Source organism: Lepidochelys kempii, chromosome 9 (genome assembly GCF_965140265.1).
Source record: "Lepidochelys kempii isolate rLepKem1 chromosome 9, rLepKem1.hap2, whole genome shotgun sequence".
Taxonomy (NCBI): Eukaryota; Metazoa; Chordata; order Testudines; family Cheloniidae; genus Lepidochelys; species Lepidochelys kempii.
The window spans coordinates 15,228,407-15,251,922 of record NC_133264.1 but is presented as its reverse complement, the minus strand read 5'-3'; the positions used below and the strand labels follow the sequence as shown (position 1 = coordinate 15,251,922).

Genomic DNA, 23,516 nt, shown 5'->3' with positions numbered 1-23,516 from the left:
TAAATATGAGCATGCAAGGTAGTATGAAAGATGTGAAGTTGGGAGTGAGTAAATGAGATTGAGGGAGCAATTTAGGAAGATTCTTGGACACAAGTGATGTGATGGAGTTATGTAATGTTGTGGAAAAGGAGTGGCTTGAATAAGACTTTTCATTGAACTGTAAACACACAGCATTTCATCTTGACTCTGTAGCTAAGTGCACTTCCAAAGGTATATGCTAAATAGCCATTTGTGATTCTCAATTTTTTTTAAATGACTTATTAATTCAAATCTGCCACCTGTACCTCTGACAAATCCTGCCCATTGTGGGAGACCCTTTTTGTTGCTGGCATTCCCGTTCAGTAATTCTCAATTTAGGCTTTCTATATAACCCATTAATCAGTCATACTGGTGCCCATTAATAAAAAGCAATGTTTGAGAAGTCTAAAATTGTCTTACTGCAACTCTAGAATAAACAGACCTTTTAAGATCTGCAGACTTACTGTTTGGGGTCTGTTTGCATATAATTGATCCCTTTTTTCCCAAAGGGCACAGCTAACTTAAACTTGTTCAATAGTTTGACACCCCTGCCCTGAGTTGCAATCCCCTATCCAATCCTTTAGGCTTTAAAATCCTACTCTCTTAAATTTACTCTCCTTTCCTGTGTGTGAAAGGTACATACCGAGGATGAAAATGACTAGATAAGGCTCATAAACTGGGGAAAATATCAGATGCTGTAGTGACCTTGGGTGTTACGTGGGAGAGTTAGTCTTTCACAGAGAAATGTGATTATTTTTTTTTGATCTCTTTAGTAAATAGTGTTAAAGTAAAATCCTGTTCCCTCAGTTATGCCAGGCAACTTTCTATCTGCCTCAGGCATTTCAAAAGACGCAATTCTGTGAATGCCTCCAGGATGTATGCTGGAGAAATGGAGCAAGTTCATAGGGGCTTAGACATCACCCTTTTCTTTTGTTCGTTTTTTTTGGAAAGCTTTAGTATTTTGTAGTATTTTAATGTTTAATATCCTAACGTTAAACAGCCATGCCTCTGCACCATAGACTAACTCCACTTTGCAGCAGTTTCTTCTAATTGTGACAGAATAACTTTCTGTTTGGGATTGATTTGCACAGTGAAGGAGGAAGGCTGGTGAGTGGCTTAAACATTTCTTTGGTAAATTTGTTAGATAGCTAATTCTGTTAGTAGCGTGGAACTAACGCTGCTGTGCCTCTCAATACTTGTTGATCACTCTTCCCCGCCCCCACCTTTCCACACAGTTCCTGTGTGAATATGAAAGAGCTCTTCATTGGTCATAAACTGTGGTCTTGCTTCATCGTAGACTCTAGCAAGTATATGGCTCCTGAGTTCTACTTTTAAGCTGTATCTGGCTTGCTGTCAGACTGGGATAAAATATCTAGTGGGGCCCCGTGGGGGGGTGTCTGTTTCAGGTCCAGTACTAGTGAACGTTTTCATTAATTACTTGGATAATCGAGTGGAGAGTATACTCCTAAAATCCCCAGATTATGCCAGACTGGGAAAGGTTGCAGGTACTTTGGAGGATAGGATTAAAATTCAAAACAACCTTGACAAATTGGAGAATTGGTCTGATGAAATTTAATGTAAACAAATGCAAAATACTTCATTTAGGAAGGAAAAAATCAAATGCACAAATACAAAATGGGGAATAACTGGCTAGGTAGTAGTATTGCTGAAAAAAATCTGGGATTATAGTGGATCACGAATTGAATGAGATGACCATGAGATACAGTAGCCAAAAGGCAAACATTCTAGGTGTATTAACAGGAGTATCGTATGTAAAACACAGGAAGTAATTGTCCTGTTCTGCTTGGCACTTGTGAGGCCTCAGCTGAAGTACTGTGCCCAGTTCCAGGCACCACACTTCAGAAAATTATGTGCGCAAATGGGAGCAAGTCCAGAGAAGAGCAACAAAATGGGAGAAGATACCCAGATTTTTTTTAAGCCTTTCCTCATAGATTAGGTAATGTTTCTTTTTCAGAAGAAAAGACTGAGGGAGGATTTGATCTATTTGACGACTGTTAAGGGCTGTTATATATATCAGTTGTTCTCCTTGTCCATGAAGGTAGGACAAAAAGTAATAGGTTTAATCTGTAGCAAGGGGAGATTTAGACTGGATAGTACAAACAAATTCCTAACTGTAAGGATAAGTACTAGAATAAACTTCCAGGGGAGGTTGTGGAATCCCTGTCATCGGAGGGTTTTAAGAACAGGTTAGACAAACACCTGTCAATGATGGTCTAGGTTTACTTAATCCTTGCTCAGCGTTTGGGGCTGAACTAGATGACCTCTTGAGGTCCCTTCCAAACCTACATGTCTACGACTGATGCACTGTGCAATCCATCGGCTGCAAGCTTGACTTGAAGAAGAAGCTTGTTAAGGCAGCACCCAGTCTTCAGAGTTGAAGTACTCTTGGTAAATAATACTTTTTTGAGAAAGGACTGTGGATCTTGGCAAGATACCAGTGTACAGTTGCCATACATTTATGGCTTTGTTTAACGTTAGGATTAGATTTTTCTATTGGCTATGAATATTGCAATTTTTCCCCCCCAAACAGAGGAAATGCCTCAGATTGAAACCAGAGTGGTTTTAATTCAGGAAGCTGGGAAACGTGAGGAACTCTTGAAAGCCTTGGAGGTATGTGGCTTTAACATAAAGAAGTCGTCATAATGACATTGTTTTGACAAACTTCATGTAAGTAATTTAATCTCATACCGAAGTTCTCCTCTTCCACAGACCATTAAGATAATGGAAGTCCCAGTTATAAAGATAAAGGAAACTAGTCCTGGTAAATCGGAAGAAAAGCTAATAAAAAGTATAATTCATATGGTATGTCAGGCATCTATATGTATATGATTGCATGAAGCATGTTGCACTTCACTGGGACTGGAGTGCACAAACACTTAAATTTCATGATATTTGGGTGTGATGAAGGCACAATAGACAATGTTTCCTGTGGTGTAGTTTGAAGCTAGTTGAGTAGAAACTTGTATCAAATTTGAAACTGCAATTTACTTAAGTGTCTGTCCTGAATCCCTGAACTAACCTATTTGGTGTACTTAATGTGTTCCATGCTTGGATATGGAACTCTCAAATGATATATGTAATGCTTCTGTTTAGACTTTTGTAAGTTTCTTCTATGAACTAGCTTCATAATCAGTTAACTGGCTTTTCTGATTCAACAGTGAAAGAGCTGCAATATATGATTGGTGCATGAACAGTTTTGTAAGCATTAAGTTGCTTCTTAATGTGAAGGATTCTAGAAAATGGAGTTTGGACCTGAAGTCTCCAGATTCAGAGCAGCCTGTAGTTAAACCTTCTGAAATATGAAGTCTAACTTCATGCTGCATGAAACATTCCTTTATGGAATCTTTTGGTCTGCAAGTTGCAACTTTAAATTGCTCAACTGAGTCTATTTTTAGTGAAAGAGTTCCAAAATATACAAACTAAATTCTTTAAGATGCCATGAAGGAAAAGATTCACTTTTCTGTTGTACAAGAACAATTGTATCCAACTGAGTTAATGTAACAAGATATTAGTTGATCTTACTCTTATATTGTCAATGTGGCACCCTCCTCCCTCCAAAAAGACCGAGGAAATCCCTAAAGAGAGGTAAAACAATTAATATTAGAACAGATACTTTAGACTCTTAAACAATTCCTTAAATTCAGAATCAGAAATCACTTTAGAAACCTAGATCATCACTAGTTCAGTGCTAAGAATATACAAAGACATGGGGTTTTTTTGTATCTTTAAACAGAATATGTAACTTTTTGGAAAACTGTAAAGCTGTCTTTGATACTAAATTTCTTTAACACTTCAAGGTAAAAATAATCTAAGAATGACATACCTAGTAAATGAATGTTGCATGAATGACACTTTTATTTTAATATTGTGTGGAAAAAATTAAGGAAATTAAAGTGCCCTATATCAAGATGGAGTCTGTGGAAGAGTTTGGGGATTCTGAGTCTCCAGAATTTGAGACAGTCTTCATTGTAGCAGACTTTCAAGATACCATCTTGGAGAACTTGTACAAGTTTGACTGTCGTGTTCTTGGACCTCCAATAGTACTTCATTGTGCTCAAAAAGGAGAGGTAAGGTGAAAGCAAATGACCTATACTTTTACTTTATTTGTTGATGGACACTGACAACACATGTAAATAATACTAACATGAAGATTCTGACTACTTTCTTCCTATGGTAGACATTTCATTTAAATTGCGATTATAGCTCTCCTTATTGTTTACGTAGATGAAGATCTGGTATTGTGATGGGGCAGCTATTCTGAATCTCTAAATTCTTCTGAACTGGAGGCATTGCTGAAAGCTGTATCAGTCTTTCTCAGTGCAGAATTCAGGTCATTCACATGTCCGTGTTTCACAACATACATAAATGGCCTTTAAAAAAACAATATATATAGGAAGCACCCATGGCTCTAATTAACGTGACTTGGGATTTGTTGTTGTTCAGCACTTCGGAAGAGTAGGCCATAAATGCAGAGTGAGTGGCTTACAACTGCCAAGCCAATGTGCACAAGTAGCTCAAGCCAGTCAGTTATGTTCACAAATTACTTCTCTTCCCCCACTTCCCTGGGATACCTTTCCAGAGAAATGCTGGGAAAAAGTACTAGACCTGGTCTATATACTTGGTTTGGTTAATGGTGTGAGGTTTCTTAACCAAAATAGTCACCCAAGTAAAAGTCCTGGTGTAGATGCAGTTGAGCTGGTATAAAAGTGCCTTATACCATGTAGTTTATTCCTTTTCATGTACAGGAATAGATATACTAGTATAAGCACCTTCTATGCCAGTGTAAGTGCATCCACACTAGAGGGATTGTACTGCTTCAACTATACCAGTATATTACTTGTAGCACCTAGGACGGTTAAAGCAGTATAACTTTCTAGTGTAGACAAGACATTAATGTAATGTATAGTGTTTTTTCTTTTTGTGTATTGCTTCCTTTTCTTTCTTAACACTTTCGAGAGCCTTGGTGACAACATGAACCCCTTCATTGCTCCCCCTCTTATACTGCTATTTGCAGGTTATTCTCAGAAAGGGAAAGCTACTAGGAATTCAAGTCCTGAGAAATCCAGTTAAATTAACTCAAAAACATGGTGTTGAAACTGCTGATAATGATGCCTATGTTAAGTACCATTTGAACCACCCAAGAATGGGTATCCAGCATAGGCTGAAAGTATTTTATAATCCATATTCTAATCCCCTCTGAAGTCTGATGACAAAAAAATATTCAAAGTAGGATCTCTGACAGACAGGAGAAGTGCACAAATACTACTTTGCACCAGGAAGAGGTTTAAGGAAATACAGATGCTAATTACTAACACTTACTTGAAATTAATAAATTATCTAAAATGCTCCTCTTCTTTGGAATACTGCACTGAGTGAGTAAAGAGTGCTTTAGTGACAGGCACTTTTGTCCTACATGGTTGCTGTACGGTGCAGAAGAAGTTATACTTCTAATACTAACAGTTGGGGGGTGGTAATGCTCTGTTGCAGGACAGTAGTGTATAATATGATCCTACAGGAAACATAGGGACACCTATGATAAAGTTACAACTGTAACAAGTTTACAGCACTGTTTCAGCACAGGCTACAGAGATACTTCAATCATTTCACCAAAATGCTGGCAGTTCCTCTTTCAAGACATACCAGAAAACAATGAGCCTTGTTAATTGGTATCCAGTTGGTATCAGTGCATTTTAATAAAGTTAAAAGCCTGTAGAGCCTCTGTCCAAGTTTTTTGTTTAACCTTTTTTTTTTTTTAAATAGCTTGTGGTTCTGACTACTGTAACAAATCATTATTTGATTTCAGCCTCTACCTTTCTCATGTCGCCCATTGTACTGTGCAAGTATGTTGAATCTGGTGCTGTGCTTTACAGGATTCAGGAAGAAAGAAGAACTAGTAAGATTCTTTCTTTTGTCTTACACCCTTGTCCCCTCCCCTTTCTTGGACTGATTAATCTACATGTAACTATGTTCAAGGTAGTTTTCTGTTACATTACCCCTAGTGTACAATGTCTAACAGTTACTAAAGCTTGTATTCTTGAGTACAGTTTTAGGATTCTAGGGTCTACTTAAGACACTCTCCTGCTCCTGTTGAAGACAGTGGGACTCACTGACTTGCATGGGAGCAGGATTGGACACTTAGGCAGCATCGAGTTGATCACCTAAGAATTTGACCTGTCACTTGTGTTGGATAATGTGCGTGCTCTTGAGTGCACTCAAGTGAAACTTGGATATCCTGTTCAGAGCATTTGGAGTGTCACTGCCATGTACTGTAATCGTGTCAGAACTACAGCAGCATCGTTCCCGATCAGTAGTCAAATGGGAAACTTTGATATTACAAGAAGCAACTGATAATTCACTTGGTGTCTTGCTATCATATAAGCCACTACTGAATCAGTGTTCTGGCATGGTATCAAGGCAAACTGTACTGCTGGAGATGCTGGCAACTGCATGAAGCACAGAGCCAAGACCATCTTCCAAGAGCTAGGAGTTAACTCTGATGTCCTGCCAGACTCAAACTGAGCAGTCCACATTCATTTGTTCTAAACTCCTGGTTTTTTTGTTTTGGTTTTTCCCCCCCAGCCAAGTATGTTAGCCTTCATTTCTATGTTTTAATAGCCCAGAATCCAAAGAAAACTGCCAGTTCCACTTACAGAAGTGGCAGCATGACAATGGGCTATGATATGTTGGGAGTCATCTTGTTTAGTGGCTTTATGGGCTGCTAGGTAAATTTTTGACTTTGATGGGGTGAGATGATTGTGAAGCAGCATGAGCAGCTAACTGTATAGCTGAGAAAACAGCAATGGTGGCTTGTATGTTTCCTTAAAATACATTTGATTATATGTTAAATACTTCTAAGGCAGGTAACATTTATGGCTTGCCAACCATGTCTCCTTTTAAAAATGACTCCTTTAACTACAACAGTACAGGTTAAATGAACATGCAAAAGCTTTAAGTTCCAGTGTAATTTGTATGGTGTGTGTATAGACCTCTTGTCTTTGTCCCTTCATTAACAGCTGTAAGTTTCAAAAAGTGTATGATTCTCTTACTTCCTGACTCTTGCTCTTCAGGTTAAGCTTGTGACCTTGGTTCATCATATGGGTGGAATTATTCGAAGGGACTTCAGTTCAAAAGTTACACATCTGGTGGCTAATTCTACGCAAGGAGACAAATTCAGAGTACGTGAACTTGAGTTTGCACTTCAAAAAGTTTCTCAGTGTAGATTGACCCTTTCAAATCAGACCTTTTATTTTAACTTGGAGCAGATGCACTTTTGTAATGAAGAAAATATGCTAAGTAGAAAGGATTAAAGATTTCAGCATATCCGTGATGTCAAGCTTTAAAAATAACAGGTGGTAATTGTTTAGCTGTTGGAATCAAGAAATGGCCTGTTTTTTAAAAATACCTTTTGTCTAAAGGCTTTTGTTACAGATGAAAACAACCTCTGAAAATAAGCATTTTGTCTCTTGTGAAGTACTTAGCATTAAGTTAACTGAGACCACTGCAATTGAGGTTTCAGAGCACTTATCAGCTTGTTCTGCTTCTATGGGTGTGCCTACACTACAATAAAAGACCAGCAGCACAGCTGCAGCTGACCTTGGTCAGCTGACTTGGGATGCTGGGCTAACAATTACAGGGTAGGTTTCAGAGGAACAGCCGTGTTAGTCTGTATTCGCAAAAAGAAAAGGAGGACTTAGGCTCAGGTTGAGATCCACCCCCTTTGTGGGATTACATCACAGAGGCTGGTCTCTAGTCCAAGCCTGAATGTCTACACTGTTGTTTTGAGCCCCATGGGCCTGAGTCAATTGACCTGGACTCTGTGACTTGGTGCCACAGATGTTTTTGTTTTTTATTGATGTGTAGATGTACCCTATACTTTTCACAAGTATCAGGAACATTTGTTGGTATAATACAGAACATTAAGGGTGCCTTATATACATAGCAAATGTCTTTAAGTGCTGATCGTATTCCGTCTTGTTTGCTGTGTAACTTGACCAGTATTGGCTGCAACTGCTGTTGGAAACTTAATGCATTACATAAAGATACAAAGTGGAAATCAAAATTGTATAGCTAATACGGAACACTTCCATCTTTTTAGGTCAATAGAAGGACCCTGCTAGTTACAGCAATAAGCCTTCATAGTCTCATTCTACTATACTAAAACAAAGAAAAGGAGTACTTGTGGCACCTTAGAGACTAACCAATTTATTTGAGCATAAGCTTTCGTGAGCTAAGCTTATGCTCAAATTGGTTAGTCTCTAAGGTGCCACAAGTACTCCTTTCTTTTTGCAAATACAGACTAACACGGCTGTTACTCTGAAACCTATACTAAAACAACCATTCTTACGTTTTTGGTCAGTATGTTGATCATTACAGGGGAATGCTTTGCTGTCTGGATGCAAGTTTACTGTGTGTATAGCTAATACACTCTGAATCTTTATTGGGATTTCTATATTTGATTTGGCACAGGCTACCAAAACATAACTATCTCCTTGCAATAGAAGCAGTGACAATTCTATTGTGGGGACAACCCTAAATTATGTCCTGCTGGATGTTCTGAGGGTGGGAAGAAGTGTCAGAATAAAATAAGTAAAAAAGGATACGATTTGGTCTTTAATGAACCTCTGTGACGTCTTTGGCTTCAACCCCTACCATAGAAGCAGTGCTCAGCCTTCAGTCTCTCTTGGCAGTTGCCAACCCCCCTGTGGTTTTTTTTAGTAAAAGTTATGAATAGGTCAAGGCCTTCTGTAAACTTTTTTTGTTTTGTGACTTTTACTAAAAATAACCATGACCCAATTTTAACCTTAAAAATAGGCTAATGCAAACCTTCAAAAACTGTAAGCTGCAGATGCAAGTTTGTGGTAATTTCTCTCATCTGAGCAAAGGTAGAAACATTTTTCACTGGATAATGTACTTCTAGGCTGCAGCTATCATTGTAAATGGGGTAGAGCTTAACGCTCACATTTACTGGGTAAATGTTGAAATGGATGTTGTGGCTTTGAGTCTGTTAATGAGTAAAGATACTTGCGCATCTAAAGATTCTCTGTACTGTAATCACTCTACCTACAGTGATACATACTACTACTGCTTGGTTATCTGCTGATAGACATAGTATAAGGTGGGGTGCATAACTAGTTAAGACTGTACTCAGAGTAATTACCAATGGTTTGTCACAGTGGGAAGACTTATCTAGTGGCGGTCCCACAAGGATCTGCCCTGTGTTCAGTAGCATTAAATATTTTCATTAATGACTTGGGTAATGGAATGGAAAGTGCACTTATAAAATTTGTGGATGACATCACGCTGGAAAGAGATGCAAGCACTTGTGAGGACAGAATTAGAATCATAAAAGACACTGATAAATTGGAGAATTAGTCTGAAATCAACAAGATGAAGGTCAATGACAAGCGCAAAGTACTTCACTCAGGAAGAAAAAAATGAAATAACTGGCTACAGAGTATTACTGCAGAAAAGAAACTGGGGGTTATAAGTGGATCACATATTGAATGAGTCAATAATGTGATGCACTTATGGAAAAAGGCCAGTATTATGGGTCTATTAACAGGAGTGTTGTATGAAGACCTGGGAGGTAAATTGTCCTGCTTTACTTGGCACTGGTGACACCTCCACTGCATTACTGAGTCCAGTTTTGCTTTAATATTTTAAGAAAGATGTGGGTAAATGAGCGTCCAGAGGAGAGCAATAGTGGGCTAAAATTTAGGAAACATGACCTATGAAGAAAGACTTTAAAAATTGGGTGGGTTGACAAGTGGTGAGGGGCCCTCCAAAAGTCTCCAAATATGTTAAGGACTGCTCCAAAAAGGATGGTGATCAATTTGTTAAAGTCCACTGACGGTAGGAAAAGAAATAATCTTACTTTACATCAAGGGAGGCTTTGGCTAAATATTAGGGAACACAGTCTAATTGTAAGGATAGTGAAGGACTGCAATAGGTTATCTAGCGAAGCTGTGGAATCCCTGTCACTGGAGGTTTTGTAAGAATAGTTTAGACAAACGCCTTTCAGGGATGTCCGTCTCAGTGTGTGCGGATGGACTAGATGACCGCTCAAGGTCCATCCGGCTCTACATTTTCTGTGATTTCTGTTTCTCGGAGGAATAACTTCATCCTTTTTACAATACCTGATTTCCAAATTAGAAACGTTGCCAGGAATCTTTCTCCAAGTTTGGAAGGAACTTAAATGGAAAGTTCACTTGTCATAGCTAATGACTTCCTTCTCCTTCTAGCTTGCTGTGAGTCTGGGAACTCCTATTGTGAAAGCTGAGTGGATTTACAAGGCTTGGGAGAGAAGGAATGAAATGTAAGTGTTCCTAAAAAAAACAACAAAAAAACCCCAAACCTCACTCAATTTGTACCTTTTCTATGGTACAAAAACAAGCTTCTATATAGTAGTGACAGTAAATATACAACTGGTTTTAATGAATATTTATTTTTAAGTGACTTCCGTGCGGCTGATGAGGAATTCAGAAATGAGTTCAAGGTTCCCCCATTCCAAGACTGCATGTTAAGTTTCCTTGGATTTTCCGATGAAGAGAGAATTAACATGGAAGAAATGACAAAAATGCAAGGTTATTGTTATTGATCACATTTGCAATGGAATTTATAGGCAATGCATTTTTATCTTTAAACCTGTCTAAAACTAAAATGCTGACTCTTTGCATGTAGGGAGGTTTGAACAGATCTATTTAAAAAGCTACATTTAACTATAGATCTCAGGGGGCATAAAGCATGTAGCAAAAACAAAAAAAACCACACACCTCGCTTTGGTACGAAATAAGTTTGTTTTTTCTGCAACGCTGTGGATTCAAAATTGTTGCTTTTACTATTTCTTTCCTGCCATCTACCCCCTACCCCTTCCTTCCTCCACATCTAATCGTCAATATTTAACTTTTTGGGAAGTTGGTTAGAAAAACGTGCAGTGTGTATGCTTGGCTTCTTCTGACTCAAAGTTGCATTCCACAAATATCTGTTCAAGTGTGTTACTTGAAGCGTGTAGTACTCACAAGTTTTATTATGTATTTGCAAGAAAATAAATCCCTTGTATAGAATTTATGGCCAAATATTTGTTTCCCTTCAGTAGTGTAATACAACGTAATGAGACTACTTGGCTGACTCAGTTGGTTTAAGGTCTGTTCTTACAGTGCTGTGTGTGTAATGTTATATATGAGAATCTTGTAGCTAAAGTTTTTCATATTATATAGAACTGCACCAACTATTGTCATGCAAACATTATACAACTGAGCCTTTCTCAAGGCAGAGGGAAGGAGTCTCCCTCTTTCAATGTCCTTGTAGCCCATATGGTACAGCTAGCTTTACAATGTACATAACTTCCCATTTGTAATGGCTGTGTTTAGGTAAGCCATTTCTGGCTTGCTCTTTAGGAGCAATGTCTTTGTTGGAGTCTCATTCTCAGACATTCTCAAAGATGTTCTCCAAATTATTTTTAAAAAATAATCCCTAGTGGCACCTGAGCTCCAGGAGAGCAAGAGATCTCTCTCCCTTTTTTAACTTCCACCATAGCAGAAACTGTGAACTTGGGGAGGGGCTATAGTCCTAAATGGTGCACCTTGGCTTATCGAGGCTGTCCCCTGAAGTTGTACTGCAATAGAATGTCTGCTGATACTGTCGTCGTTTCCAGAGTGGTGTGTGCCGGGGGTGCCCAGGATGCAGCGGTTTCAAAACTTGCTGACCAACTCCCCCTTCATCTTGCATCTTCTCTCCTTCTTTATTACTCCTTCTCTACCCCAACTTTGATACTACTTCAAAATAATTTCTTACCAAAACTTTAGATGCCTAATTCTTCAGTTAATTTGATTTATTCTCTTACTATAGGTGGGCAGTACTTGCCAGTTAGTGATGACAGGTGCACACATCTGGTTGTTGAAGAAAATACAGTAAAAGATCTCCCATTTGAGCCTCCAAAAAAACTTTATGTTGTAAAGCAAGAGGTTAGTGTAAACAGAAGTCTTAGTACTAGAGTATTTTTTTTAATCATTCAATATGTAAGCAACAATTCTATTGGGTATATATAATATATATTCTGAATGAACATAGTTACACTTTGGGGATTTTTTCATACATGTATGTGGTATTGAATATCTCAGGTCAAAAGCTTGTATCAAGTTTTTGAAACCAGTTATAAAAGACTTTCTTTTCCCCATATAGTGGTTCTGGGGAAGCATTCAGATGGATGCCAGAGCTGGAGAATCCATGTACTTATTTGAAAAGGTATGTTGACCTTTAGTAGTATTGTAATATGTTGACTCTGAAAGCTCACATCCTGCAAATACTTAACTTGATTACTGTGAATTGTCCACTGAAACTGATGGGATTACTCACAGTAATAAAGTTAAGCATGTGTATAAGTATTTTAGGGCTTAATTTGGATGCTGATAACTCATGATGACAGTATATTTCTAAAATTCCTAAATTCTCTTGAAGCATTCAGACTAAAACTTAAACATGTGATTTACTTGGACATTGCTTGCTTAGTAGTCACTTCATGGTGGTCTCGCAGTTATGCAGTACAGAATTTTTAAAGCTGGAAAAACAAACACAGCCTTTTTTTAATAGAAATCCTGTTTAATAACCTAAGGGACTGTAGTGTTTTAAACTATCAACATGTTTGCTGTATAAAACTTTCAATTATTTTGTTTAACCATACAGCAAAATGGGGGCAACTGTCTTGTGTAGTGTATATATAATCTCTTTTCTGTAGTCTATACAGAATCAAGTTGGAGGCAGTGACTAAAAGTACTAAACTGAATTTTCATATCTAATTACAGCCGGAGAGTCCTGAACTCAAAAAGTCAGTGTCGCAACTTTCTCTGAATACCCCAAATAGCAATCGCAAGAGACGTCGCTTGAGAGAGACCCTTGCACAGCTCACCAGAGAAACTGACATGTCACCATTCCCTCCTCGGAAACGCCAATCAGCTGAGCATTCCCTTTCTATGGGGTCTTTGCTGGATATTTCTAACACGCCAGAATCCATCATTACCAATGGAGGTAGTTGAAAGAGGTTTAACCAAGCTTACCAGTGCTTAAAGCAGTATTCTTTCTTTGCAAATTACAGAAGTAGAAAAAATAAGCTATGCTACAGTTCTGACAAATAACTACAGGCTTTCTCCCTTTCAAATTATGCAGGGAGCAGAATAGGAGTGAGGCATTCAGACACAGGTAGAGGCCAGGCCAGCTGTCGTCATGTCAGTAGATGTAGTCAAACATGGAGGAAAAAATACACATTTACCAAATATAAATCTCCAGATAATGTTACTCCAAAGCAGTGTGTGAAACTTGTGAAAAGTCTCCAGCAAACAAACAAGGTAGCTAGCATTAAGTCCTCTGGAAACCTAGGCAATAACATACCTGGAAAAGGGACAGTATCAAATCTCCAAAAAAAGATCCTTTTTCCAAAGGAAAGCCAAAAGATCCCTGTAAGGCTGACTTATCTTGAAGCCTTGAAAGATACTTTTGCCTCATGTCAACATCTTGTAGGGAAAAATAACATATCAAACGTGCCACAAGATTGTGAAGAACCAACTTGCTTAACTTATGTTGACCAATTAACTAACCCAGAAACTAATATCTCTGCATTTGGTTCCTGTGGCAGAGAGCAAATTGCAAAATTCACAATTAGTCAACTCCTGGAACTTGGACTCCAGAATAAACCCCAATTCCAACATGCAAGAGAGAGATCTGGAAATGCTACAGATGTAAATATGAATACCCTGACTTGTATGAACACCTGTGATTATGTCCAGCAAGTAACCTATGGCCATAGTCATCAGGGAAAGGACAGCAAGGACCTGTGTAGCTTTATAAATGAAACATCTTTGATAGAGGAGACTAATGTTTTAGTAGGAGACTCTGAACCTTCTTCTGATTCAAAATCAAAAGCCAGTTACAGTGATACCAGTGCTGCTCTGATAACAGGTAAGAGTACTTGCTGCAGGCGCAGTAATGTTGAAGTTGATCAGTACAAATTCAGAAAAATCAGGCATAAACTTCCCCTCTAAGCAGTGTTTGTTAAATGTACGTCATCTACTTGGGATGTGACCATGTCATTCTTCAGAATGTACAGAATATCCCAAATCAACCTCGGAGTCTGTAGTCCGAACACGACTAGCTGCACAACTAGTTCCCCAGGATTCTCTCCTGTAGGGATAGAGGTTTTCAGGCTTTGCATAATGTGGACCTTATCTTTAGTCTCATACACCACGTACCATTTCATTGGCAGTTGCTCATCTCATGACAAATGCTTACATGGAAAAATAACAATGAGAAAAATACTTACACTTTTTTTTTAAATAGCATTCAGCAGCTAGAAATAGAGAGGTACCTTCATATGAACAGGCAGCTCTCTGAACCACTAGAGTGGTGCACCATTTTGAGAACGAATCCTATAGGATATAAAATTAAGGTTTTTTTAAACAAAAAACTGATTACAGTACTCTCCCTAGCTTTATGGATATTATCCATAGTGTAATGTCACTGTCCTAGGGCACTTGACAGTCCTAGTAGGAGCTTTAGCCCAAACTCAAACTCTGTCAACAGTACACATCTTACAATGGCACAGCTGTACGGCTGCAGCTGCACCGCTGTAAGGTCTCCAGCCAGCATAATTAAACCATCCCTAACTAGCGGCAGAAGCTATATTGGTAGGAGAGCGTCTCCTGCCAACATAGCACTGTCCACACTGGCACTTTTTGTTAGTGAAACTTGCGTCACTCAAGGGTGGGGTTTTTTCCCCCCACACTCCTGACTGACCAAAGTTTTACTAACAAATGTGCCAGTGGGGAGACAGCCAAAAGAAGTCTCCCGCTAATGGAACAAATGTTCTCCTTGCATCAAAAAAGATAATATAACCTTTCTATCCCTTTTCGATATTAAAGGGGATACCTTTAACAAAAGCAGCTGATCTTTCTGATAATCTTGAGAATCCGTTTTGAAGATTTTAACACAATTCTAAAATAGTCTGTCTCTTTCCCTTTCGTCAGAAACACCAAAATCCTCTTCAAAGCCTTCCAAAAATTCAACTCCTCTGCCTGCAAAGCAGTCTGCAAGATGGCAGGTTGCAAAGGAACTGTATCAGACAGAAAGTAATTACGTAGATATTCTGACAACAATTATTCAGGTAAGTTGTTAGATTTGCTACTGTGTATCTAGATGAGTCTCTCTATTTAATTTTCAGTCCTACCACTGATTTGCAGTTTGATACAGCCTCCTCTTTGGAGGATCTCAAAACACTTAATGTTTATTAAAAACTCCCCTTTTCTTGACTGATGTCAAAAACCTACTCTAGTGAAGATCTGGAGAGAGAGAGGCATAAGACTTCAGAAAAAAGAGAAGGAATTTGTTCAGCATGCTTTTTTTTAAAAAAAACTATACAAAAACAGACAACTAAAATATTGAATGCCATTGAGCTAATTTCCTTTGCAGTAGCTGATCATACATTTAAGAATGAGCTCAAATATGATTCATCAATTAGAGATGTTGTAGCATAAGCCTTTGCCCTACTTTTCTAATGTGGTGGTTACAGAATGGAATGGCCTTGATAATGGATGAATTTAATGCTTCTACCCTCAAACCCAGGATTTACTATGTGGCATAATACAAAACACTCCAGTGAAGTGTGGGAATGAGGAGTTCCTCTTGTCAAGTTTATGGTTATAGAAAACATGACCAGGAAATAAAACATTGCAAATCTTTCCTTCACACCAATATTTCAAGTTTAATAGTGGTTAATATGTGTATACATTATCTCAAAGATGAAAGCTGAATCCATTAAATTTTTGTTTGTTCTTTCAGTTATTTCAAGTTCCTTTGGAAAAAGAAGGGCAGCTTGGAGGACCTATCCTTGCACAGGAGGAAATTAAGACCATATTTGGCAGCATTCCAGATATCCTTGATGTGCACACTAAAATAAAGGCTAGTTTTGTCATGCTTATCTCATTTTCTTTTTTTCCTCCAGACCATCAGTTATTTTCCAACTTGAGTTATTTATTGTGTGTAGCTTTTAACAGTAGACATCTGTTCCACTCAATTGGAGGGGGTATTCTTAACTTGCTTGTGTTGTGTTGTATAATGCTGTCTGGTTCAGAATGATTGGCTGCCATGTTTTGTCTTGAGTTGGCTCTATTTCAGGACTGGTGAATGATGTGCAAATCTAAAACAGCTTAGGATCCTGCAGGATCAAAGGCCCTGTACATATAAGTAGGTGGTACTTGTAGATTGAATGTAGAAGACTTCAGACCATTCTACAGTAGATATTGTAGAAACTCTTCATTCAGATTACTCCACTCCACAGGCTGGCTTGTTTCATTTCCTTCTCAATAGCTGCTTTCACAGGGAGATCTCTCTAGCTGTGGGATATTTTTGAGGGGGAGGGGGGCGGTCTTTGACTGACCTGGGCCCACATTCTCAAAAATAGTCTAACATTAGGCTAACTTTCCAAAGTGTTGAACACCCAGCAATTCCCACTGGAGTAAAGAGAAAGACACTGAAAAATAACTGGGATGTGTGTGTCTTATTTTTAAAAAGGTTTGTCAGATTTTTGGTGTCCAGCAGTAGATTCCTTAAAGGGGCCTGACTGTTCAGAGGGGATGAGCATTCATCACTTTGTGAAAATCAAACCCCTTTAAAAGGTGCCTTGAATTGGCCACACACAATCAGTTGTTTTTGAAAATCTTGGTGTAAGCTTCTATCTCTAAAGACTTTAGTGTGGAACTGAGGCATGCGCTGAAGTTTGGGGTGAAATATAGCCTGCATCACTCAGTCTCTACTCTTAGTTTGGACACTTGATATGCAGGTTGCTGTCTAAATGAGCCATTAAGTTTTTTTTTTGCTGCGATATGGCATATCAAGGAGCCATAACATTGAATCTCCTGATGAAACGAGATACAAATTTCAATCAAATGAAGAAAGATTTTTGCTTTTATAGTTTCAGAAAAAACTTAGTATGCAATTGCAAGATGCTATTTTTGGTGGTTTTGGACTTTCAGTCCTGATTCATATTTGCATAGTCTGGAATAGAGGCTTTCGGACTGCTTGCTTCCTTCTCAAATTAATTTTTAATAATCTTAGAAATTATACTGTATTTTGGAGCATTGTTATCAATGCATTAACTGGGAAGCACACAACATACACCTGCAAGTAGGTGGTACTCAAGGTGGAGGAGGTGAAGGACACTTGCTTCTTTCCTGTTTTCTTTTTCATGGTAAAAAGGAAGAGCAGCACAGGAACAAGACACTCAAGTGACTTACACATGGCATAGGCTGTAAGTGCAAAGGCCTAGGATCGAACAATCCTAGCTGCCACATAGAGCACTGTAGAAACAGCACTGCTTGAAGTGCATGCTGGTCCTTTTCACTGTCTGCTCAGGATACACTGAGTGCTAACACACTCCTAGCTCTGACATCAGCCAATGAGTATAAACCTGTGTAGTGTGACATGCTGGAACTGAAGTTGGCAACATGAGCGAGGTTTCTGTGGTGCTCTGGTGCAGTTGATAACTTTTTGTTTAAAATTTTTAAACCATAGAGTTTTAATGGAATAACTATGAAAGTAAATAGAATCACTTTTATAGCCTTGCTATTTTGAGATTAATTCAGTTTGTGTCCTCTGCATAAGTCCTACTTGTGGGATGCACTGGTGTGGGTGCAATTCAAATGGTGGAACCTTCTCAACAGTGCCTGATAGACTGCTCATGTGTTTGTCCTATGCTTTCCCTCTGTTCCTGACCATGAAAGAGGATATGGCATCCTCTTCCACCTCAGATCCTTCCAACTGCAGCAGCAATTGTGTGTGAACCATCAGGATCCATTGAACTTAGATCTTTCTCTTGAGAAGAACTTAGTGGTTTATCTAGCTTTAGCTTTACTTTTTAATGTAGTTTGTAGTTAATGAACAGTTTTTATTCTTCAGTAGTAAAGTCTGAGATTCTTCAAGTTGATTCAGACATGTATTCCACTTAAGTGCATGTGCACTGGTGCTAGAGAATTTTGCGTATCAGTACCCTTAGAGGGACTGTGCTCACACCTCATGGCTGTAGTCTCTCCCCTACCTATGTGAGGCAGCACCACCCTGTCCCTTCCTCTGTTCCTTCTTGCTACCTGTGGCTGGAGTTGGCGCTTGGAGTGGTTTAATCACACATTTCTCTCGACAACATTACCATCAGTAGCATGCTTTTGTACAGCCTTTCCCTCCTTTGAGGCAGTGGGACTATCCCAGGGTTAAGTCAATCTACACAAAACCAAGGCCAAACTTTGCAGCCTGAGCTCAGCTCCCTGCATCTTGGGGTGTGGCTGCTGCAGGGCTGAATGGAGAGGAACAGCAGTGTTCAGGTGACTGTCCAAGTCCTCCTCAATAGTAGAAAGCCCTCCATCAAGGTGGCCTATTCAGCAGTGTAAAAGGGTCTTTGGTGTGGTCATTAGCCACAGAGTCCAACCAATACTAGCTTCTAGCCAGGACACTTTGGAGTACCTGCTGCACCTTAGTTGGGGCTGGTGATGACCTCCTTGAAAGTACATTTGGCCAAGATATTGGCTATTTCATCCACCTATTCAGGGATGATCAGTCATCTCCAATGCTATGGTGGCAAGATTTGTGAAAGGGCTCCTTTTGTCTGCATCTTCCAGTTCAAGAGTCTTTCCCAATGTGGAACCTTAATGTAGTCCTTGCAGCCTTAATAGGACCTCCCTTTGAGCCCCTGACATCTTGTCCATTCCTGATCCTGTGTCAGAAAACCACATTTTTTGGTAGCCATAACATCTGCTACCAAAGAGTGAGTTGCAGGCTCTGATGGCACAGCCTCCTTGTATAGAATTTTCCAAGGATAAAGTGACTTTATGATTACTCCCAAAATTCTTGTTTAAAGTGGTTTCTCAGTTGCTCTTGAACCAGGTGGTATATTTACCTGTGTTCTGTCTGATCCTCTGGAAAGGAATGCAGCTTCAGAGCCTTCATACATTAGACATCGGGCAATGCTTAGCCTTCTACCTGGACAGGAGCAAACTGTTTTGTACTTTGCCTCATTTGTTTCTTATGCAGATCCCATGAAGGGTCAAGCAGTCTCTTACCAGATCTCCAAGGGGATAACATCCTGCATTAAGACTGTATATGAAATAACTTCAGCCGCACCCACTCAGCGGGTATGAGCTCTTGCTATCGACATTGCTTGTGCTCTTGTAGAATTTCTCATAAATGTTTCCATATGGACATCTGTAGGGCTGCTGTTCAGTCATCTCTTATGTTCACAAACCATTATGCCATAATCGCATCTTTTGGGATGGATTTGAATGTTAGTGTCCTGCAGCCTTCGTTTAGGTAGACTCCAAACCCTGCTTCCTAGGGCAGTACTGCTTGTGAGTCACCTAAGTGGAATACCTGGCTGCATTGAGTCGAAGAAACTGTTACTTACTGTAACTGGGTCTTCAAAATGTGATGCAGATATTTATTTGATGACCCACCCTCTGTCCCCTCTGCAATGGAGTCTCATCTCCAAGCATAGGTGCCAAAGAACTGGGGAAAATTGGGGCGGCGCTGCCTCATGCAGTCTTGGGAGGGACTACCACCATGAGGTGTGAGCACTCTCCCTCTATGGGTACTACTAAACAAAAATCTCCAGCTCCAGCATCCTGGGCGCATGCACGCATAAGTGGAGTACACCCCTGCATCACATCTCAAAGAACCACAGTTACACTAAGTAACTGTTTCTCCCATGGTGGATTGAGAAGTTGAGACCTGGCTTCCAAAGGTGTATCTCTCGTCCAACAGTCTTTCCTTTGTTGGACGTCCACACAACGTGCTTGGTGTGCCTCTGAGCATCCTTAAAGAAAGTGGACCCTCTGAATCCACAGCACTTGTACTCAAAGGGTACACGATGACTGTCAGAACAGGCTGAAAGCCATATTGTTTAAGAAATCCTGGTTGCAAAGCTGCCCAGATCTGACACATCTTATCCAAGGTGAACAGGGCACTGATGGCCTTTAGGGACTAGAAAGACACTATGCAGAAGATGCCAATCTTTGCCATAGGACTTCTGTTTAGTTGGTTCCTAAATCATTGGATCTGACTTAGTCAATCCTGGCCTCTGAAATAAAACCCAAACCATGAGGAAAAAAATTTCAGATGCTTTTATGTCTTTTCAAGAGACTGAGATAAGGTTCCTGTTAGTAGGGCCCAAATGCATGCAGGAAACCCTTTGGTTTTGGATCAGAGAATCCTAAATCGGACAAAGATTCTGGTTCAGGGTAAAATCCCTCCCTAAGAGTTGTCACCCTTCGTTCTCTGAAGATCAGTGGTATGAAGATCATCCCAGAGCCAGCAGTCAGGGCCGGGTCGGTAAGAGGTGAGAACCCAGCAGGGAACATCCTTCCACACAGATTTTGTCTCCTGGTTCTCAGCTGGAAATGCTTTTCAAAGGGGGACTGAAACGATGAGAAGTCTCTTTAGGTGTTTGCCCTCCTTTTTCTCTCTCCCCCTGCCCCTTTCACTCTTTGCACCTGAGAAGACACAAGCAGCAGCTGTTGGACTCTGGGGTAGGCACCCTGACCTAGAATTTGGTCAGTAATACTGTTTTTGAAGCATATGGTGATTGAGCAACTTTGCTTGAATCTAATATAGTTTAAGTTGGGCATTAAAAAGCATTTTATCTTGTGTAAACTTTTCTTTCTTTTATGCCTCATTGCTTATACTCAAAATTCATTTCTTTGTAGTTTATAAATTCTTATTGGTTTTATCTAATCCAGTGTGTTTTAAGCCAGTGTCTGGGTAACTCCATTTAAGGTGGCAAGTAGTTGTATGTTGTTCCCATAATGGACTTATATATTTGAACTGTCCATGAGAGGGCTGGGCAGTACATTCCTGGGGGGAAATCCAGGACTGGGCATGTGTTGGGGTCACCATGCAGTATAACTAATGCAGAGTGATTGGTAGGCTACAGTTACACAAACACATCTGGGAGTGACCTGCACGCTGGCAAACTGTTCATTAGTGGTCCAGGTTGAGAGCTAGGGCATTGCAAGGCACTTCAGATTGTAGGGCAAGGGTGACACAGCACCCCAGTGGTCTGGATTACACCCCAGTATGTCACACTTAACAGGTTCCGTTATCTCTATTTGGGTTGGAGGGAGAAGAGGAAAGTGATAGTTTATCTTACGAAGGGTTTTCCTTCTCTCCCACATCCTTTCCCTAACTGCCGTCACTGGGAGTTAATATCCCATTTGAGAATGCAGGACCTTTCCATGTCTGTCTATCTGCAAACTGGGAGATAACCTTGTTTTGACTTATACTTAGATGATGATTGGAAAGCTGTTTCACAATGATGAATGCGAGGCATACGTACGTTTGTACGATTTGTAAGCTTAAAATCTGGAGCACAGTTCTATAGCAAGTGTTGGATTCCATAGCAATTGCCGCACAATCATAGAATCATAGAATATCAGGGTTGGAAGGGACCCCAGAAGGTCATCTAGTCCAACCCCCTGCTCAAAGCAGGACCAATTCCCAGTTAAATCATCCCAGCCAGGGCTTTGTCAAGCCTGACCTTAAAAACCTCTAAGGAAGGAGATTCTACCACCTCCCTAGGTAACGCATTCCAGTGTTTCACCACCCTCTTAGTGAAAAAGTTTTTCCTAATATCCAATCTAAACCTCCCCCACTGCATTACTCCTCGTTCTGTCATCTGCTACCATTGAGAACAGTCTAGAGCCATCCTCTTTGGAACCCCCTTTCAGGTAGTTGAAAGCAGCTATCAAATCCCCCCTCATTCTTCTCTTCTGCAGGCTAAACAATCCCAGCTCCCTCAGCCTCTCCTCATAACTCATGTGTTCCAGTCCCCTAATCATTTTTGTTGCCCTTCGCTGGACTCTCTCCAATTTATCCACATCCTTCTTGAAGTGTGGGGCCCAAAACTGGACACAGTACTCCAGATGAGGCCTCACCAATGTCGAATAGAGGGGAACGATCACGTCCCTCGATCTGCTCGCTATGCCCCTACTTATACATCCCAAAATGCCATTGGCCTTCTTGGCAACAAGGGCACACTGCTGACTCATATCCAGCTTCTCGTCCACGGTCACCCCTAGGTCCTTTTCCGCAGAACTGCTGCCGAGCCATTCGGTCCCTAGTCTGTAGCTGTGCATTGGGTTCTTCCGTCCTAAGTGCAGGACCCTGCACTTATCCTTATTGAACCTCATCAGATTTCTTTTGGCCCAATCGTCCAATTTGTCTAGGTCCTTCTGTATCCTATCCCTCCCTCCAGCGTATCTACCACTCCTCCCAGTTTAGTATCATCCGCAAATTTGCTGAGAGTGCAATCCACACCATCCTCCAGATCATTTATGAAGATATTGAATAAAACCGGCCCCAGGACCGACCCTTGGGGCACTCCACTTGATACCGGCTGCCAACTAGACATGGAGCCATTGATCACTACCCGTTGAGCCCGACAATCTAGCCAGCTTTCTACCCACCTTATAGTGCATTCATCCAGCCCATACTTCCTTAACTTGCTGACAAGAATACTGTGGGAGACTGTGTCAAAAGCTTTGCTAAAGTCAAGAAACAATACATCCACTGCTTTCCCTTCGTCCACAGAACCAGTAATCTCATCATAAAAGGCGATTAGATTAGTCAGGCATGACCTTCCCTTGATGAATCCATGCCCGAATCAATGTTGGGCCCTGAGTAAAGAAATGTATAAATATTAGCTGTACAACTTAGATACATGGATCTTTTAAATCAGGCTGCTTATTGTCTTCCTAATACAATTGTTTATATTCCAGGAAGACCTTGAAGGCCTTATGATAAACTGGGCTGAAAGCAAAAGTATTGGTGATGTCATTCTTAAATATGTAAGTTATTTTTACAGTAGCTGTAAACTGGTTTTTACTAACGTAATCTAAAATGCATTGAGGAACACCACTAATCTTTTTGGATGAAAACTGCTCTGTACATATTTCTCATTAGTGTATCCAGGATAAATCCTCAGTTGTCAATTTAAATAATGACAGAGTAAGGAAGCTCCTGTAGTAACTCATGTCGAACTAAAGACTTCTTTCTCTCTTGTATTGTAATGTTGGGCAGAGCTCCAAAAAGCTGTGTACAGACGTTTATCCAGACTCTAGAAACCAGGCTTGAAATGTTACAAAGATTTTTCCTGTAACCTCTGGTATTCCATTGCAGTTTGAATAAACTGGGAGCACCAAGAAAACAGCCTGTCAGTTTTGTAATTGTGTGGTTGTACTTTATTGCTTCCACTTCATTCCTAGTGAAAAGATGCATGGGGGAGGGGAGAGGGTAGTTGAAGAGGGAATAAATTTAAACCAACTCAGAGGGTTAGTTTTAGTCAGACCAGGATTTCCTATCCCTTGGTAATGAATATGCAAGAAGGTAGGGACAAATGCAGTTCAAGACAAACAACAATTGGAATACAGTTGTCCAATGCTCTCCCTGACTAT

The 23,516-nt window shown here is 40.0% G+C and overlaps 1 protein-coding gene across 5 annotated transcripts in view; it reads left to right on the top strand.

Moving 5' to 3' along the window:
• The window catches only part of ECT2 (epithelial cell transforming 2), a 55,549-nt gene that overhangs the window by 8,952 nt on the left and 23,081 nt on the right, over window positions 1-23,516 (top strand). For 4 of the 5 annotated variants that reach the window (XR_012160729.1, XM_073359367.1, XM_073359365.1 and 1 more), the window contains 13 exons: window positions 2,570-2,649; window positions 2,749-2,841; window positions 3,924-4,106; window positions 5,843-5,932; window positions 7,107-7,214; window positions 10,281-10,354; window positions 10,492-10,622; window positions 11,887-12,002; window positions 12,220-12,282; window positions 12,840-13,062; window positions 15,054-15,190; window positions 15,865-15,984; window positions 22,842-22,910. Coding sequence is in view for 4 of the 5 variants with exons in the window: in XM_073359367.1 (XP_073215468.1) it covers window positions 2,570-2,649; window positions 2,749-2,841; window positions 3,924-4,106; window positions 5,843-5,932; window positions 7,107-7,214; window positions 10,281-10,354; window positions 10,492-10,622; window positions 11,887-12,002; window positions 12,220-12,282; window positions 12,840-13,062; window positions 15,054-15,190; window positions 15,865-15,984; window positions 22,842-22,910 (1,487 nt within the window). In the remaining variant the exon portion in view is untranslated. The remainder of the gene's footprint in view (window positions 1-2,569; window positions 2,650-2,748; window positions 2,842-3,923; window positions 4,107-5,842; window positions 5,933-7,106; window positions 7,215-10,280; window positions 10,355-10,491; window positions 10,623-11,886; window positions 12,003-12,219; window positions 12,283-12,839; window positions 13,063-15,053; window positions 15,191-15,864; window positions 15,985-22,841; window positions 22,911-23,516) is intronic. The other variant, XM_073359368.1, reaches the window with a different exon arrangement.